Source organism: Eutrigla gurnardus (genome assembly GCF_963514095.1).
Source record: "Eutrigla gurnardus genome assembly, chromosome: 21".
Taxonomy (NCBI): Eukaryota; Metazoa; Chordata; class Actinopteri; order Perciformes; family Triglidae; genus Eutrigla; species Eutrigla gurnardus.
In genome coordinates, this window is record NC_139932.1 from 10,734,950 (window position 1) to 10,753,682 (window position 18,733).

The 18,733-nt window shown below is 40.8% G+C and overlaps 1 protein-coding gene across 3 annotated transcripts in view; it reads left to right on the plus strand.

Moving 5' to 3' along the window:
* Window positions 1–409: 409 nt before the first annotated feature.
* atp2b1a (ATPase plasma membrane Ca2+ transporting 1a) overlaps window positions 410–18,733 on the plus strand; it is a 35,151-nt gene continuing 16,827 nt past the window's right edge. For 2 of the 3 annotated variants that reach the window (XM_084038257.1, XM_084038259.1), the window contains exons 1-5: window positions 410–527; window positions 8,903–9,387; window positions 16,941–17,138; window positions 17,464–17,721; window positions 17,842–17,967. In XM_084038257.1, coding sequence (XP_083894383.1) covers window positions 9,195–9,387; window positions 16,941–17,138; window positions 17,464–17,721; window positions 17,842–17,967 — 775 coding nt within the window. In that variant the 5' untranslated portion in view covers window positions 410–527; window positions 8,903–9,194. The remainder of the gene's footprint in view (window positions 528–8,902; window positions 9,388–16,940; window positions 17,139–17,463; window positions 17,722–17,841; window positions 17,968–18,733) is intronic. The other variant, XM_084038258.1, reaches the window with a different exon arrangement.

An 18,733-nucleotide genomic window follows, 5' to 3' on the forward strand; every position in this document is an offset into this window, starting at 1 on the left:
CTACTTCCGCCTTCGTCGAAAAAAAAATATACGTTAGAGAAACTGGATCGTGTTATTTGTCTGGTTGCGTCCAATATTGTGTCCCGTACCTTTTTAATATCTGATGCTCACGTTAAAAGTGAACACAGTGTTACGAGATAATCACATATGATTATATTGAATTGTGAAAAGACATGTGGTATGGTGTGCACCTGCTCCATGATGAAATTATCCGTCGTGAATAACTACTTCATACTTTTTTTTTAGATACATGTGCTTACGGACGCCGTGCCAGATAACCGTTATTACGGTATGTGACAGCTGCGCGCATGTGTCGTGCGGTTTCCGGTCCAGTGGAGATGGATTTTCCAATGGACTCAGATGGGAGCGTAACTATCTTGACTGTGCTGGTCGGAGACTTTGGTTGTGGTTGTGACAGAGCAGTGGGCGGGATTTTACCTCAGATCAGGGGAGAGAGTCTAGTCTTTGCTGAGACTGAGGGGGAGTTACAGAGCGAGAGGGACCCGGGGTGCTCTTCAGAGAACGGAGTGAGTATTTATGGATATATTTTCTGCGCTAGCGCGACAAAATGCCGCAGGATATGGGGCTGCTTCCAAGTGTTTTAGGTGTTGCGTATAAAACACTGACCGGTTGGGTCTTCGTTTTTTGTGTGCAATTATCAACGAGGGCCAGCCACCGGTGGGTAGCTGCCCTGGTTGGTTAGCTTTATACCAAGCTAACATCGTTAGCCAATGTTATATCTTGGGAGCGATATTGATATTGGGCGTCTCGTTTTCCTAACCCAGGTGCCTAATTGGCAAGGATGCTGCCATACCTTCTTTAATTTTGCCTAGTTTCCGCGGACTTGTGCATTATGCTGGGCCAAGTTTTCCAACTTGTCAAGCTTTGACAAGTAACGTTACCCTTTGTGCATTTCACTTCTTTGCAATAAGCGCAAGCTAACGCCTGGGAGCTAGTCGGCTAACACCGTACACCCCGGAACGTTTTTTATTATTTATTTTTATTTTTACGTTGGACTACATGCTACAGTCTCTCGTGGGCGTCAGATTGACGTGTTAGATGATGTGTTTTATCATTTAGTGACTGTGAAATAACGCTCGTAACTTAAATGGAGAATAACGTTACGAGAAGGTTAACTTAACGTTACCTGTGTTCATAATGTACGAATCCCGGAGTTGCAGCGGTGCGTATTTTACGGCATGCCATTCAGTCTGTTTAACATTATGCGGATTCCCTTTTACAATCGAGAGGATAACGTCACTAAGGGCAACGTTAGTGGGCTAAAAAAAAATGTTAACCGACCTGGAACGCTATTCCACGAGCATCGGGACTCCACGCGCTAACGTCTGCTCACGCGGACAAATCGGGGGGGGGCTCAAAGACGGGGGGACCCGTGTCGCACATTTAAGTTATCGACTGTCACCAGGGAGTCGATACAGTAAACGTTTAATTTAACGGAAGTCGGTAACGTCATTTTACAGCTAACGGATCGCCATGATGCCCACGTTACGCGTGTATATGCCGGTGTTATGTCGATTTATGTGTCCCCTCTGGATTTGCGTTATCCGTTACTCTATCCTGAACCCAGCCTTTAGTCGTCAACCTGCACCGTGCCTATTCTATTTATTCATTTATGTATTCATTTACCTAGCAGGCTATAACGCCATTGAAAGGAAAGCGTTCCCATAGCGCGGTAACTGTAATATATAAACCGCCGGGATCAACTTTTGAATGTAGCACGGCGCTTTAAATTACAGTTCCGGATGCATTTTGACGGTAATGTATTGTGCATTCCCTAAGGTTTCAATCTACCGTAAGTTGAATACGAATATTGACCTTTTTTTTAATGGACGACTAACATTGCCTGCAGTCCTCCAGTTGATGTACAGCGCAGCCTCTGAGCACCTTTTGGTGCCTAGTTGAAGGGATCACACTCCTTATCCAATTAGATAACACAGCAGTGTCTTCCTGGTGTTTGTGTAATGACTTGTGATCCTGGTGGTTTGCAAATTATGTTGAAGTATTATAAAAAATCTATTTGACCATGGAATTTAACTAGATCTTAAAGGGATTAGACTATTAGATTATGCAGTGAGTCAAGGTGTACCGTGGTATAGTATAGTTAAAGCAGTAGACGTATTACATAATATAATGTGAGCTAAGCTATTCCATGTTCAAGTATTAATGTCAGAATTTTATATTTTGATGTAATGACAGTTGCTGAAATTCAATTTCTGTTATAGTAATGTCTGAATATTGTAGATTTTATGACATTAAAGACTATATATTTTACAGATTTAGCGATGAGTGATATTTCATTGGAGCTGTCGCATTCAACATAAAGAGATTCAAAGTCTGTTCAATGATTCGGTTTAACCATCGGTAACACTATCTGTTGCTGTGTCTGAGCACTTTGAACTCACTGACTGTTGCTGTCACTCAAGAATGCCAAAAATATCCTTTCTTATTCCTTGCTATACCATGCTTTTTCATTATGACAGACTTTTGACTGTGCTGCTCGCTCTGAAGGATATTTGTCGGTATTGTTGCACTTATTTTGGAAAATGCTTATTTCTCAGAGGCAAGATCACTTGACCTCTGCTGTGTGCTTCAGTTTGATAGTGTTTTCTCTACTTGCATTTCTAGACCTAAACTCTAGGTTTTCATTCTCTATTCAGTGCACACGCGGTTAATAAGCTGTGCTGGAGAGTATGTGATTTTGACTAATTAACATCATAGCTTGCTGTTAAAATAAGTGCTGTCTCCTTCTCGCAGCACTGCGTAACGCAGTATACTGAGTACACTTTCTTCCAGGCGGTTCTCGCCTGTCAAGTCTGTCCCTAACTCATCACGGATGAGTCCCCCCTTACAGCTGCCTGATATGACCATTGTCGCGCTCCGCACTGCAGTCAATTAAAAGCATATCGTTTTAAAAGTAAGCAGTATTGTTAATGGCAAGAATTGGTAACATCAGACTATTTCTTTGTAAAATGTTGTAACTGCTTAGTATAAAGCATTATTTTAGAGGAAAATCCACAGAAGGTCATTAATCTAAGGTGACATTGACATGGAAAGCTAAATATAGTCTACAAGTACTATGTATTTATGGTACTATTTACTTATGATGTTTTCCTTATCTTGCTTTCTCTGTGTGGATTGTAGGTCCAAGGTTATTCCAAACAGAGGGTTTGGGTTGCCTGTAGTTTGACTCATTCATTACTACTTATTCATGCAACTATGCAAAACAGTAGAAGGTGAGTACACATGTGTCTAAAATGAATTTGACTTGACATTATAGTCAAAATAAAATGGCAAAACGAATCGGATAAACTGCTGTTCCTGTCCACTAAAACAATTCTAAGGCACGCACTGCTGAATATCATGAATTAGTCATCAAGACAGCTAGAAGGCCTTACTATGCTACAAGTCAATCTTGCAGACATTTATCTTAGCTTTGACATTTCTGGAAAACTATTGGACATTATGGCTTGACGTGCCACTAATCAAACTTATTTTTTAAAAGTAGGATAGAACTGTAGTTATCTTATTAGTGTCTGCACATATCTATATAATTGAAACAATTATGGCTATTATTGAACCTTATAACATTATCATTGGGTTTATATAAACCATTACCAATACTGCTACACGCCAAATTAGCTTTAATGTAATCTTCTCCACCCATCCAAACTGTCATCGTTTTCTGAAACCCTGCTACTAGGCCAGTGGAGAAAGGCCGATGCCTACCGTGTCATAGATACATTTACTACACATGCGCATACATTTACTACACACTTCCAAGAACTCAGTTCTATGAGTTATTTTCAACAATCAACATATTAAGTTCATTGTGCCATTACTTGAGTGCCACCAAATTTTAAAAAACTGCACTGATTGTAGTTTCACAAGCATTGCTAATTAGATTGGACCCCTCCTGAGACATAAAGGTAGCCCATGTTATTTAGTCTTTGGGAGAAAACAAAACGCATTTACAGTTCTGGTCAGTAAACATTGGAAGAATTTGAAAGTGGTGTCAAGCAATCTAGCCCTAGCCTGCATAAGCTTTCAGACTTGAGGTACTTCCACCTTAGTTTATGATAGTGTTGTCTACATATATTTCGCTACTACTAATTGCATTTCCTGCCGCAGGTCTTGGTGAGAAGACTTTCATGCTAAAATCTAATGCGTCCTGAAATTGTAAAGGTAAGGACAGCAAGGTCAGACTGGCAGCAAATGACAGGGTGGCATAACCTCAGGCCACTGAGCTGCTATGTTGAATAACGCATAACAAAGAACGCAGAGCCTCTCATCTTCAAAGTGCCTTGATGAAAGATGCTTCATTTTGGAATATTTTCGATCCTTGGACACAAAGGACTGCAATGGCTAAAGAAAACCAACCCCCCTGATTTTCTTTCCTCTAAAGGGGGGGGAGTAATATTATTATCACAGTCACGGTTTAAGGATAACGAAAGTATTCAAAGGTTGGGACAATTCAAAATAATGGTTGGTACTCTAAATGTTTTATAACATTTTTCGTCCTTCAAAAGATAGTTTTTATGGTGTGGAGAAGAAAAATGTGTCGGTCAGAAAAGGATGGTATTTCAGCACTCAGAAATGTTTGCAAATTGTTCATTTTAATTGCGAAATATGACCTCCCACTATTTATGCAGACATCAAAGATATGTTTAACTGATGTGAAGAAACACTAGACAACACTTAAAACCTTCTTTGACGGCTTACACAGTGCTAAAATGCTAAGCACTGTAAGTGGTTTACATCTTTCACATCAGCAGTATTTTGTTAATTGCGATAATAACAAGAACACACTTAATAGGAACATCTTGGTCACCTCACTTGAGCATGCAGGAATGAATGAGATCTTGATTTGATCCTTTTTTCGACAAGACATTTTCATGGACATGCTTTGCCAACGTAATTATGAGCACTTTGCAGCAACCTGCTGGTCATTCTCAATGTGTTTAATGCCTCCATAATGAAGGTTTTAGGGCGTTTTATGGACCAGAAGCCACAATTTATGTCTCCTCTGTGTTGTGAGGTAAAATCCTGCACTAGTTTCAGCCTAGCACTGGCTTCATCTGCATGGATTTTATAATGCATTTTTTATTTTTTGTATCGCTCCATTTAAAAATCCAGATATCATGGTTTAAAGAACAAGTTTAAAACAAATGAGAGGTTTTGTGCAAAATTCCTCAGTTATGAATAAATTATTTAAAAAATAGTTATTCCTAACTTAATCAGGTATCATTAACAAATTGTATACACTGTCACCCCCAGTTAATTGCTGCAGGTTAGATCCTGGTCAAAGAGATTGTTTTGTTATCATTTTACATTAGGTGTCCTTCCATACATGAAGTAAGAAGAGCTGAAGAGGAGAAGTGTGTTGATGGTTACACCTCTGACTCTGCGTTCATATGAATTGGCAGCCTGACAACATTTGAGACCTGTGTAGAGGTTCCAGTCTGAGGGGTGAAGTAGCGCTCTCAGCTGCGAGCTACGCAGCACAAGGAGGGCTGGGTGTCTCTGCTTTGTACCCTCCACATTTACATGGCCTGACCCAGTTCAGCAACGGCTAGCAGTGGGGGGAGGGGGCAGTCTGGGGGAAGCTAAAAATACCACCCCTTGCATTAGGCAGCTCCATTGCAGAGGGATCCCTAGAATTGCTATCCTTGACTTGCATCAAGTTGTTGGCACGTTGAGGTATACAAAGTGCCAGAGGGTTTCCTTCATGTGAAAACAAAGATATTAGTACATTTCTGAGATGCCCACCACTGTTGTCTGATCCACTTCTTTCCACTTGCCACAGCCTTCTCGCTGGGGGATTTAGTGTGAATACGTGTGATAGCAGCCGTGATTAGCTTCCGTACAGAGGCGACTTGTGACTTAAAAGAAGGCAAAATATCCTTCTCATTCTGAGCGTTGGTTGAGCTGCTGGTTTGTGGAAAGGAAGGGTTAACCTTCGCCTCTGTCATTCAACCATACCATGCCAGCTGTTGGCTTGGAGATCCAATCACAATGATTTTCCACTGTTGTGACATGTGACCTGCTGCGCAACCTGAAACTGTCGCAGCGCAGCAAATGTTGGCACTTCCTTCATCTTGGCGTTGTTGCTGCTCGTGGGCTTAGAGGGTGTGAATGTGGGAGAGGGCTCATAGAGTAAGACATGAGGACGGGGAAATGGAGAAGAGAATTGCATTCATTACTATAGGTGGCACATGTACTCTGCCCACGTGATACCCAAGGCAAGTGAAATATCCCTCCTAGCTTGAGATAAGTCATTCAGATACCATTTAAACATTCCCAAATCCATGTTATTACAAGATGCAAGATGACATACATTTTACATATGACTCCTGAAATACTCTTGTCCTTTTGTTAGAATTTGTGAAAAAGGGCTACACAGAAAGGCTTGGCAACAAAGGTGTTGTGTACACTGCTGAATCCCAAGTCTATATGTATGCATCATATATCATCAAAATACATCATACTTCTTGAAATTGCCTGGAATAGCCTCGGAGAAAGTACCAGGCCAGGGGGGGTATTGTATAAAATTATATAAATTCTAATTGATGAAATAGATGTGGATGAATAAAACGAGATATCAACAAACATTGAAGACCTCACCCTAAACCCAAGGTCAGTACAAGAGGTTTAGGAGTATCTCCTCTTCAAAATGGGGATTTCTGTGATCTCTCACCTCAGTAATACACCCGGCTCTGCAATTATGCTGTGTATTAAATAATAAATTCTGTCCTGTTTTCCATGGCAGATGGCTCCAAATAGAATCTCAACATGTGACAGAATAGTTTCCAAGAAACTCAATGGAATAAGCTGGGAGCATTCATTCGTGCAATGAGCAGTAATAAAGGCTACGTTTTCTCTGCATCTGCGTCACATTTTAAAGTTCTGACACATTTTGAGTTTTTGGATGTTAGTTTGAAGCTGCACATCTGAAGGACTGTTTGGCGTGAAGATAGTCGATTGGTGTTCTTTCAAACATGTTTAGTTCTCTTTTTTTTTTATAACCGAAAGTGAGAAAACCTTCTCAGCTGAGATCACTGCTAGATTTTTTTTTTCCAGACGAGGAAAAAGGTCCCTGTCTGCTTGCACTGGTGCCCTTCTTTATGGATCACATGGCTGAGTCCAGGTTCCATGTGAATTATAGCCTAACACGGTTTCCTGCTTGAACGTACAGAGAGTGTTCCAGCTCATCATTTTGATTATTTCCAATAAATTTAAGAAGTTCATCAAGTCAAGCTGTCCTTAACACATGCCGTACTTCAGCCTTTGCCATTGTATTGTGATCTGCATTTCTGTTTCAATCTTAGCCGCACCAAGACTTATCAACTTGGTCGACATGAATGAATCAGCCTCATTGTTTTAGGCTGATTAAAACTGAATGGACAGCAGCATCTCATTAGAATGGACTCTCCCATGTAGAGCACCATGGAGCTCCCTGATGCCACAGATCAGTCTTAATTAGATTAAACAGAAGGCTTTTCCTGAGGTAATCAGTCACTTGGTCCCTGCTCACTGCGTTACCCCACCAGTTACACTGTCGTGATGCGGGAGGCCTTTGATGACTGGGGATTCAGGTTTTTTTTTAAATTTTTTATATGACACACTTACTGTATCTCATTTGACATGGTGGGGTACTGTGTTACAATCTTCTGGATATTTATTGAAAGGATTTGGCTGTAATGCTTTACTTAAGACCTGCATGTACTAGAGAACGATGCTGTTCTAGATCATGCAGATTGGCCATATAGTGTGTGTGTAAAATAATTAGAAAGGACTACTCCTACTATTTAACGCTAGGAGTGAGAGCCCCCTGTAGGGGTGGCGAACATTTAAACAATTCAATATAAATCTAATGCATAAACAGTGACGGCACAAAATCAAATTGGTGAGCAATAATAAAATAGAAGATAAAAACACTAAAGGAATGTATTTCTCCACAGATGCTTGGATCATTTTAAAGTTGCACCCACAATTCAATAACTTCCAAGGAAGGGGTAATGTAAAGCAAGCCGGTCATTATTGCAAAATGAGCCCTACTTATTACTCGGCTACTTACTTATAAAATGAAAAAAAAAGAAGCAATCATTTCACACAAAATACTAATTTATAGTAATAGTCCTATTTTTTATTATTATTAATATTATTATGCAAATACAACCAAACTGAGTCTATTCAAATCCAACAAAGGCTAGAAGGAACAGCTGCAAGAAGTGTTCTTTGTATTAACAGTAGATAAACATTGCAGAGGAGAAAGGACTACTATATCAAAATTTTCTGTGCAGAAAAACCCATGGGAGCCGCTCAGAGCAGATTGATTATTTAATGCTCCACTCTGCTTACCTACTGACAGCAGACAGAGTGCACATTACTTGATAAGAGTTTTCTCCAGATGACAAAATTAATATTCTATTACAACTCAAGTGCAGCTAATCAAAATGTTTTGCCAATGGCCGCAGGCAGTTTTTGCAAATGACTTTGCTGCATTTCTCAGCAGCCAAGTGGTTTCGTCTAAGGGTTCCAGTGTTTGCTCTTGCGTGGCAGTAAAATGATCCAACAAGAGTGTCTGTCTGTGCTGGTGTACTGGTAGCTGTGTGGAAACAGACAGCTGTGTGGAAACATATAAGTATTCAACATGCTTCAGTGAAAATAAAATCACAAATGACTGAAAAGTCCACACAGGAATATCCTCATTGGGTAAGAATCATATGCACCACATGCATTAGTAGTTTTTTAAGTCTGATAGAGCCTGAATGTATCAGAAAACATGAAATGAAGTTCGAGTTGACAGTTAAAAAACGTACCTGCTGTACGTGAAATAAGACTTGCTAGCGTTACTAATGACATGTTTGCTCTTTTCTTTCAGATCTGACTGCATGATGATCTCCGCCTCTGTGGGTGATCCTCAGTCACCATGAAAGACTAGGAACTCAGCTCTCCAAGGGCAATGGCTTGTTTTGGAATATCCCTGCCCTGTTACCTGCCGTATGACTCCAGCTGCCTCTGAAGGGCCTGTCAGCTGTTTATGGGAACTACCACTGTGTTCGCTCTCTTGAGGATTTAAGCTTTTCCAGGACAACACTTCTTCTTTTTTTTTCATCCCCACTGTTGAGCCGAAGCAGCAAAGCTTTGCAATAGCGTGGAGAGGCGGCGAGACAATGGCGAACAACTCATACAGTGGGGTGAAGAACTCCTTGGTCGAGGCCAACCACGATGGAGAGTTTGGCTGTACGCTCAAAGAACTGCGCTCCCTTATGGAACTGAGAGGCGCAGAGGCGATAGGAAAAATTGGGGATTCTTGGGAGGATGTTCAAGGACTCTGCAACCGGTTAAAAACATCCCCTATAGATGGTAGAGTAATATTTCCACTACACTCAACACAATGACTGTTTTTAATGGGATTGAATGCAGGATGTTTTCACAATAGCGCTAGTAGCAGTGGTGCACACATAGTTTAAGAAGCGTGTCATTGGCCATATCATCCACATTGTGGATACCTTGACATCACTTCCTTGGAAAACTCATATGCCAGACAGGTGGCCAGGCAGGCTGGCTCTGACCTGGGCCAGTCCTGCTCTATTTCAAGGCCTGTGGATATGTCCCTCACACCCTCCCTCTCTCCCTTTTCACCTCTGTGTGTGCATATGCGTGTGTGTGTGTGTGTGTGTCTCCGTGTGTAGGCTTCAGACAGACCAGCTGTCTGCCTGGGCAAAGCACCAGGCTGCAGGCAGGTCAATGTCCCACATGTGGCGGACAAAACGGGAGGCTGTAAGACCGGGTAGTAATGACTTGAACATGTTAGGGAAGGAGTGAGTTCATCTTTTGAATGTCCCCTCTGTCTTCCTCTCTCAACACCAAACTCTTCAGCATAACGGTAGAACGATGCTAAGAGTTAGGCTACAGTAGAAGGGCAGTGGTGGTTGACAGCATCTCTCTTTCCCCCCCTTTTTTTTACCATTCCTTTTCTTTCTGTCTCAGTTGTTTCTCTATAGACAGTCCGCCTAATCGCCAGAATGACCTTGACTGAACTCTTATGGGAGGGGATTTTCAGTTTGATCCCAGATTAAAACGGCACCGCATATTCACTGTAGCAGCAACAGTCCTCTGTATGCAGTGTCTCAAAGCAAGCGAAAAAAAATAATTCCTGGGCTACATCACACTAAAAGAACGGCAATAAATGCCATGTTGTATGAATGCACAAAGCATCTCTCATTTAAGAAACACTGCCTTGCTATTTAAGCCTTGACCTTTGTAAGTATTGACAATATATGGTGTACAAGGCACACCATACAGTCTCTTTTGCTGCAATCATCGACTGTTAGACAGGCCATTGTATGAATCAGAGGAGAAATTGCTGAATAGGAATTTGACTGTTGAGAGAGCGTGAGTTGTCCAAACATGCATGGCTGTGTCAAGTCGGTCGCCTCATATTTGTACCACGAGTGCCGCTGGTTGTTTCATTAAGTACTTGTCCTCCCCCTCTCATTCTACAAAAAAAAGAATGTGGATTGTCGAGGCTCAGCAGCTTTTTCAGCATTTTAATACAACACACAAAGAAATCGTAACACAGTATTGGATGCTCTGTCGGTGTGAGAGTAGGTAAGGTAATACTGTAAGCATGTTTGGAATATCAAACTGCTTTCAAGCTATAGCTGTATACTATATTTATTCTGCATAGCAGGTGTCTGATTTACCATCTTCAGATCACCAAACAGATGTCCAAACATGTTCTAAGAATGAGAGAAATTTTGGTTATTTCTGTATTCCTAATGAATAGATTTTTTTATTGTGGTTTTACTTCAGTTATTTGCAATTGCACTATACGGATACGCTTGAATAGCTCCACATCCACAATCCGATTCCACATTTCCAAGCTCCTTTCTTCACCCAAAGAAGTTTGACTGAATTCTCTGTTGAAGCTGTGCATGGCTGTACCACTCTACTTTGACTAGTTTTCAGCATGGTCTGTTTGGATTAGGCTAAATGTAACTTATCATTATTACTGCCATTTTCCATGCTACCGCATGGGTATCTAACATATAAGCTCAGTTCAGTTGGATATCCATTTGCTGTGCTTTGGATCACATTGAGTTTGATAATTAACATACCAATGCACTGAGATTGAAAAGGGTTAATTATGGCACAGTGTACTTTCTGAATCGGGATAATGAACCCTGCTAAAAGCTTGTTCAAATATTTCCTTTGTCTGTTTTACAAATGTAAATAATTTGCCCGGTCACATTGCTCTAGAGAAATTAAATGAAAGGCAAAGCCTAAAGGCCGTTAATCACAGGTAGAAAATATATATATATATTTTTTAAAGATTATTTTGTGGGGCTTTTATAACCTTTTTATTGGAGCAGCTGGAGCATGACAGGAAAGGAGGAGAGAGAGAGGGAATGACATGCAGCAAAGGGCCACATGTTGAAATCAAACCCAGGCTGCAGCCTATATGGGGCACATGGTCTCCCGGGTGAACTAGAGGTTGCCCTAGAACATATTAAAACTAAGGGATGACTACTTGTCCATTTGTGAGGTAAAAAGAGAGAGCTCACCAGTACTTGACGCTCTTGCAGGCGGGCCTGGTGTTATATGCATGAGTTTACATCATCTGTGTGTGCAGACTCCTTTTTTTTTTCTGGTACGTTCTCTGCTTCAGTAAGAAACCGTGATGAAGTAAGTACCAGTTAAGTTCCAGTTTCCCCTCTCTCTGTTTATCTGCTTTATTTTGTCCTTGTTGTTGAGTCGCTAATAACATTTAAAGGGGAACTCCATGTGTTGACACATCAAAATCAGTTTACTCATCATAGGGAGTACTCATCTTGTGAAAACAGTCGTAAATGTTCTCTGTGGCTCTTGTAGGAGCTCTGTCGAGCCTGGGAAACTAACACCAGTGATTTGTCACCAGGGTTACCTTGGCTTGGGCTTGGAGATGACACATTTTAACTGGAAGGCTGCATTACATACTTGGGACATGGAGATTGAACGGCATGGGTGTTTTCTTGGCAGGGAGTGTACAATGAAGGGGCTTGATTGAGCTGCATTATGGGAAGTTTAGGATCTTTTTTCTGAGGTTAAATGATAGACTGGGACCTCGTTTACAAAAATCTTACGTCCGCAATTAAGGGATGCAATCCTTCTGTATGAATCCGACAGATTTTTCCACATCTTACTTGATGAGTCAACACATCTGAGCCTCTGCTGAATCAGATGTGACCGTTTTTTTTTTTTATTTGTCTCTCGTGAGTCCCCCAGCTGTTTTACTCAATCACTGGAGTATTGTTATAACATTCCCTTCCCTTAACCAAATTTTCTCAGCATTAAATGTCACAACTCAGGGTCACAGTATTATACTCCAAAGCGTACCCAGATGTCTGTATGTAGGCTTGGGGATGATTTTGTTTGATGCTTGAAAGCTAAACGGGGATGTAGGCGAAAATAAGTGGCAGAGCAACCATAGTATCAATATTTTGAGCACGCTTTTCTGACACAGCAGCCTTTCTTTCCTCCCAATGGGATCCTCTGTTCATAATGAGACTTATCAAATGCACAAGGCCACATCGCATCAATGTTATTGACATAGTTCCGCTATTTTCCCCTCTTATAGTTATTCCACGTTGATTGATATTCGAGTGTGGTCAAATATTTGGGTTCCAGCTTATTGATTGACTGTGGGCTGAGAGGCTTGCTGAATTGGACTGCAATTCACAAAAGTGGACAGGCTATCTCTTTCTGTCACTCCAAAAACCACACCCCCTCAATGGGAAGGAGCAGAGTGTAAAATTATAGCGTACTGATTTGGAACTCGGGGGGCCGGTGTACTGTATGAATTCACAATGATCAGCTTTGCTTGCCATTGAGTGAGTATTGTATATGACGCTGCCTCTGTTAGTGGAGCTGTCTAGAGGGAACTGTGGTGATGCAGTGATCTTTGGTTTGAAAGCTGTGATCAGTGAGAACAATTGGTTTCTTCATTTTTCTTCATATTTAATTATTAATGGTGAACACAGGTGTCCTAGGTTCTGGCAGTTCTTATTGTCTTGGTGATTTGAGAACCTTCAGTTATGAAGTAGAAGGCAATTTAATCCTGATTTATGTAAATTATTCCACTTTGAGTATTCAGGGATTGGTCGGACTCTCTAGTACAAACTGTGCTAGATATTAACGGTTTTTGTGCTGCATTTTATTTTGTCTGTAGATTTTTCAAAAATGATTTCCCTGTGTATCACTTGCTACCCAGTGGGTACCTTTTTGAGTAAAACCTAATAATCTGGTCTCGACATGATTAAAGTAATACTATAACTTGAGCAGAAATGATGGGAATCCCATAATCCAACGATCCATTTTACACTCTCATGAAGATAATATTGTATTAACATACCCAGATTTGGGGATAGCCTTTCAGCAATGTAACCACCTTTTTGTCTAATTTTACTCAATATAATACTGACAATATACACATGAACAAATACATAAATAACACAAAGAAGGCTCTTATGGGAAGTGAAAAGCGCAGTGTAAATGCTCTGAGAAATGTCATGACAGATGTCCATTCAGGCAAGGACGGCATGTTAGAGAAAGGAAGGTAGACCAGACTTTTAGACAATGTCATTCATTTAATCACACAGTTCTTACCTTGAGTTCCCATCTGGCGTCAGGCTAAGTTGTAATTTTCTACCGAAGTTTCCCACAAGTAAGAAGACGGTGTGCATGATTCCCCTCTTTGCAGCATTTTGTTTACACATCCTTGAAACTTAAGTTATTCTCTTGGAAGTAAGATGTCTTTTGAAACGGTTTTTGCAGTGAGGGGTGTCTCAGACGTTGTGTCGGCACATCTCTGCCTGCACACAGTTATGTAAAGGCAGTAAAAGAGAAATTGTGACCCTGTATCATTTCATTTTGACAGGCCCAGAGTGAAGGCTTACCTCCTTGACCCCTCGCTGCTGGCTGAAATGACAGTACTTGGAGGGGTCAGCTGGGGACAAGCATCCAAATTAAATGGTTAATGATTAGCCGCTTGACTTGAGACACCCTCTGGGTGCTAAAATGATGTGAGGGTCCAAGGGCAGCCTATTTTCTGTTTGTGTATCCAATGGAAGGGCAACGTGTTGATTGTTCATCTGTCATTTGTATTTATTGCTCTAATGCAAAGGGAAAATGTGGTGTAAAATTGAATGGGGTATTAGCTGTCAGCATGTTTTCATTAGAGGCATAGAGAATCAAATCAACAGTGAGAGACAACCAGGGAGCAGCAACAGGCAGCTATGCAGTATAAACCCCGTAGCCCTTTTAATGTGCTGTGCTGGTGAGTCATCGTCATTCTTCTAACCCCCCCTTTTTCTAGAAAAGTATGCGCAAGTGTCAGTTTGTAATGTCATCTAATTCATAATGATTGTCTTTTAATGAATTGGACCAAAACTATTTTAAAGTGAGCAATATGCGAAGAAAGATGAAACAGAGAGGCCATGTTTTCATCGAGTTAAACCTAAATACAGCATAGTACACAACATACAACGGCTTGACGGACCATGAATTAATAAAAACCTTTGATAATTGTTTAGTAGGTTGGACAAAACAAGCATTTCTAGCAGGCATTATTGGTTAAGAAAATAATCTGTAGTTGCTTCCCCGTTATTACTGTATTAGTATCATATTTTCTTGGTCGTTAAAATGATGTGTTAATTGTTTTGGAATTGAAAACTGGCATTTACCAGCTGAACCACCTTCAAGGACAGGATGACATGTCATTTGAATACTGACACTTAATACTGATTTAAGGATCTGTTTGAGATTTGGTTTGTTACACCTGAAAATTCCAAAAGATATGGATATGTGTGGGATATAAGAAAATAGACGTAGATTGTTGTCAAGAATAATATTTAGCTAATCAGAAGTTATTCCAGTGCTCTCATTGCACATCATTGTCCAATGAAAAGGAACAAATAATCATGGTTGTGAGGCAGTGTGTGGATGTTTGATTAGATAGCCGGAATGCTAAAATTATGTTAAAGGGACAAATTCTTCTAATGATTTATCAACCAGCAGTTGTTCACAAAACTATCTTTATTACTTTGTTAGGCTGCAACTAATGCGTATTTTCATTAACTCATTTAATTGTTTTGTCTTTAAAGTGGCAGTCTCAACATTTTCATCTATTTGTTACAGTTACTATCTATCAAAGAGTGAGTTAAAACAATGGTGATTGATCATGTGACCCACTAATGCAAGTGCTTGTACTTGCTGCTTTGCCCAGAAAAAGGATCTCCGTGTCTGTGGTGGCATTGCTGTGCAAAATTCAAAATGTGTTGCTCTTTTTACGTCAGTAAGCAGTGGTTGGTCTGCCCAGGTGGAGCTACTCACGGAAGCGTATGCTGCGTTTCATTGTAATCGGAAATCGGTAACTTCCAACTGCTGAGTCAGGCTCCCTCTAGTCTTAAGTGTTTGACCGGCGCAGCCAGGTACATTTCATTACTGCTGACTCACAATGGAGGATCAACAGAGAAAGAAGACCATTCAACTTCCAGTCTCAAGAAAAAAAAGAAAAAAAACTAATGGAAGTGAAGAAGGAAAGTAATCAAGAAGCAAAGTGACCGCCAACGAGAGAAAACAATGGACCTCCTTTCAGCGTGGAGTATTTGAGGGCATCACACAGATGAGACAGTCGACACTGTTCAGTTACATCTTCCACCAAAGAGGCCGCTAGAAGCATGCAGAAGCATTATGAAATAATGAATTCATGTTGCTTGTTTTATTCAACCAACTGTTAAAAACTCAAAGGTATTTAGTCCTCTATATGACAAAGAGAAGCAGCCGACCTTCACATTTTGAGAAGCTGGAAGCAGAGAATGTTCCCTTGAAACAATGACAAACATTTCTGTTGATGGACTCTCCCCTGCGGTGGTTCCGTTTGACAGCTTTTCTAATGAAGAATTGTTTACAGATGAACATCGCACCTTACACCCGAGGCTGTCGACTCATTATCCAAATGCGGTGTCATGATTTGCATTGTACTTCTAGTCTGGATGTATGTCTGTCCTTCCTTCTGTCTGTCATCCTTTCCATTATAAAGACACTGAAACGTAGCTCCCCTCTTTATTAGTCTCAGGCCCTTGCACCCTCACCTCCAACCCCCCCATTTACCTTCATAGCAGTTCAACACAGTCACTCTTCCCTGGCCCCCCAATTCTGCTCCACCTTCTCTCTGCCACGCTACAAACACACAGATACATGCACACACGGCTCCATCCAGTGTACACAGCCACCCGCACACAGTCAGTCGGCATGAATAGAACAGAAAAACTGTCATGCATCATCAAATGTGCGAAGGCCCTTTTGAATATACGACTGTGCCTTGAATGTGGAGGCATTTGAATGGGTGGCTGCAGACTGCTCTCTGTGCGCATGGATGAATGTGTCTCAGGCCCCGGCACACGTGTGATGTGTCAGAGAGATGACTCTATAACGGGACGGGGCCGTAGTATACACGAGCACCTGTGACTCTAAAGCTGATTCAACCTCTCTCGTCAGTCGGTCATTGTATTTTTAAAAAGGCAGTTTATGGGATTAGATTTGACCCCTGTTCTCGCATTCTTTTGCATTTCTGAAAGAGGTGAAAATGTTGGACGCGTGTGTTGTTGCGGTCCAGCATTGTTTCCTTCACAGTGTCCTGTCAGAAATGCTGATTCCTTTTGGGGATAATGTGTTTGGAGGCCCACAGCTCACTGACTTTTCCTGTTTTGAGACACGTGCTCAACCTAGAGTAATGTGCTCAAATTACGTTACACATATTTACAGCTTTCTTGTTGATGTGAATATTTAATGTTTGTGTAATTGTGTAACATTCGATTCCAAGATTCTTACAAATAAAATGCTTTTGTCCTCTGCTTTTGTCTTTCCCTCCCCAGGTCTAAGTGGACAGCCTGGAGACATTGAAAAGCGGAAAACAGTGTTTGGGCAAAATTTAATACCGCCCAAAAAGCCCAAAACTTTCTTACAGTTAGTGTGGGAGGCGCTACAGGATGTCACCCTGATTATCCTAGAAGTGGCAGCCATAGTTTCACTAGGCCTTTCTTTTTATAAACCCCCAGATGCCCAAAGAGAAAGTAAGTAACACTTCATTACAATCCTATTTTCTATTATTTTTATTACTCCAGGTTACTGTTTATTGATATTATCCTATTTATGTTTGAATTTCATTTTAGTTGTTTGGGCCTGGATACCATGTTTTATTTAATTTTTTTAAATGTCCGTTGCTTGTCCCCTGACTAATTTATTTTATGGTAAAATCTGAATGTTTTACACTGCATGTATTTGTCTCAGTTTGTACATTACATTGTGCCTGAGTGACAGGATAATGTGATAAGACAGGGTGATTTATGTGAAAGTTGTTAGTGAACTTGTATTAATTTGGCCCCTGTCCCTCTGCAGACTGTGGAAGGGCAGCTGGCGGCGTGGAGGATGAAAATGAGTCAGAAGCGGGCTGGATCGAGGGCGCTGCCATTCTTCTGTCAGTTGTCTGTGTGGTGCTAGTGACGGCATTCAATGACTGGAGTAAAGAGAAGCAGTTTAGGGGCCTACAGAGCCGCATTGAGCAGGAGCAGAAATTTACTGTTGCCCGTGGAGGACAAATTATCCAAATTCCTGTAGCGGAGATCGTCGTCGGTGACGTTGCACAAGTAAAATACGGTAAGAAGAGATTGTGATTTGATTTAATTTTAAAATAATCAAACAATTCTGACTTTTTCTTCTTTTTTTTTAACACTATTCTTCCAAATTTAAAATGTGTTTTGTCCATGTGCATTTCAGGTGACCTTTTGCCTGCCGACGGAGTCCTCATCCAAGGCAATGATCTGAAGATTGATGAGAGCTCACTGACGGGGGAGTCGGACCATGTCAAGAAAACACTAGAAAAAGATCCAATGCTGTTATCAGGTAGCCGGAGCCTCAATTTCATTTTTCATGAAGTTCTCTCCTTGCTGGTTGTTGCAGAAGACAATTAAGGTTGTTACTTTTCACAGGGGGGCGGTTGAAAATAAAGCTCTTTACTAATTTATAGTTACTTTTAAATAATATAGTATAAATCATCTCCAAAGCCTAGCTTGATGCCACTTAAGTCTTAATAAAAAATAAATGACCTTTGTGCAATTTCACAATGTAAAATTTTCACAGACTTTGAATCTGTTTTGACAGTACTATCTTGACACCTACACTTCTAAGCTTAAAAACAGTGTTTGATATTTTATGTACACCAATAATCTTCACACAATATGAAAACAAAGATTTTACTTGAATCAGCTCGGAGCCGGTAAAATAACTACAGTGTTCAGTGTAGTACACACCTCCTGTTCTGATGATAATTGGCTTATGCTTTTAGAGATAAGTCTATGCGTAGTCAATGTTGTGATATTAATTTGCATGGTTTTAGTGACCAACTGGATTAGAATTGAAAGTGAATTGGTGTCCCTACCCTGCTGCTCAGTGTAATCAATTAGCATCCCAAACTCCCCAGATTTAAAGCTCTAATAGGTCCAGTTTAGCCGTGTAGAGACTGAGTCCATGTGCACAAAGCCCCTTCAACACCGTTTGTGTTGATAGCTCTGTTTTTGCACTCAGAACCCGAGAAGAAGTGTGCAGAAACGCTTCTCGTTTAGGATATCTGGCTCTGTACTGGCACACCTCCAAGAGGGGAGGAGTGCAC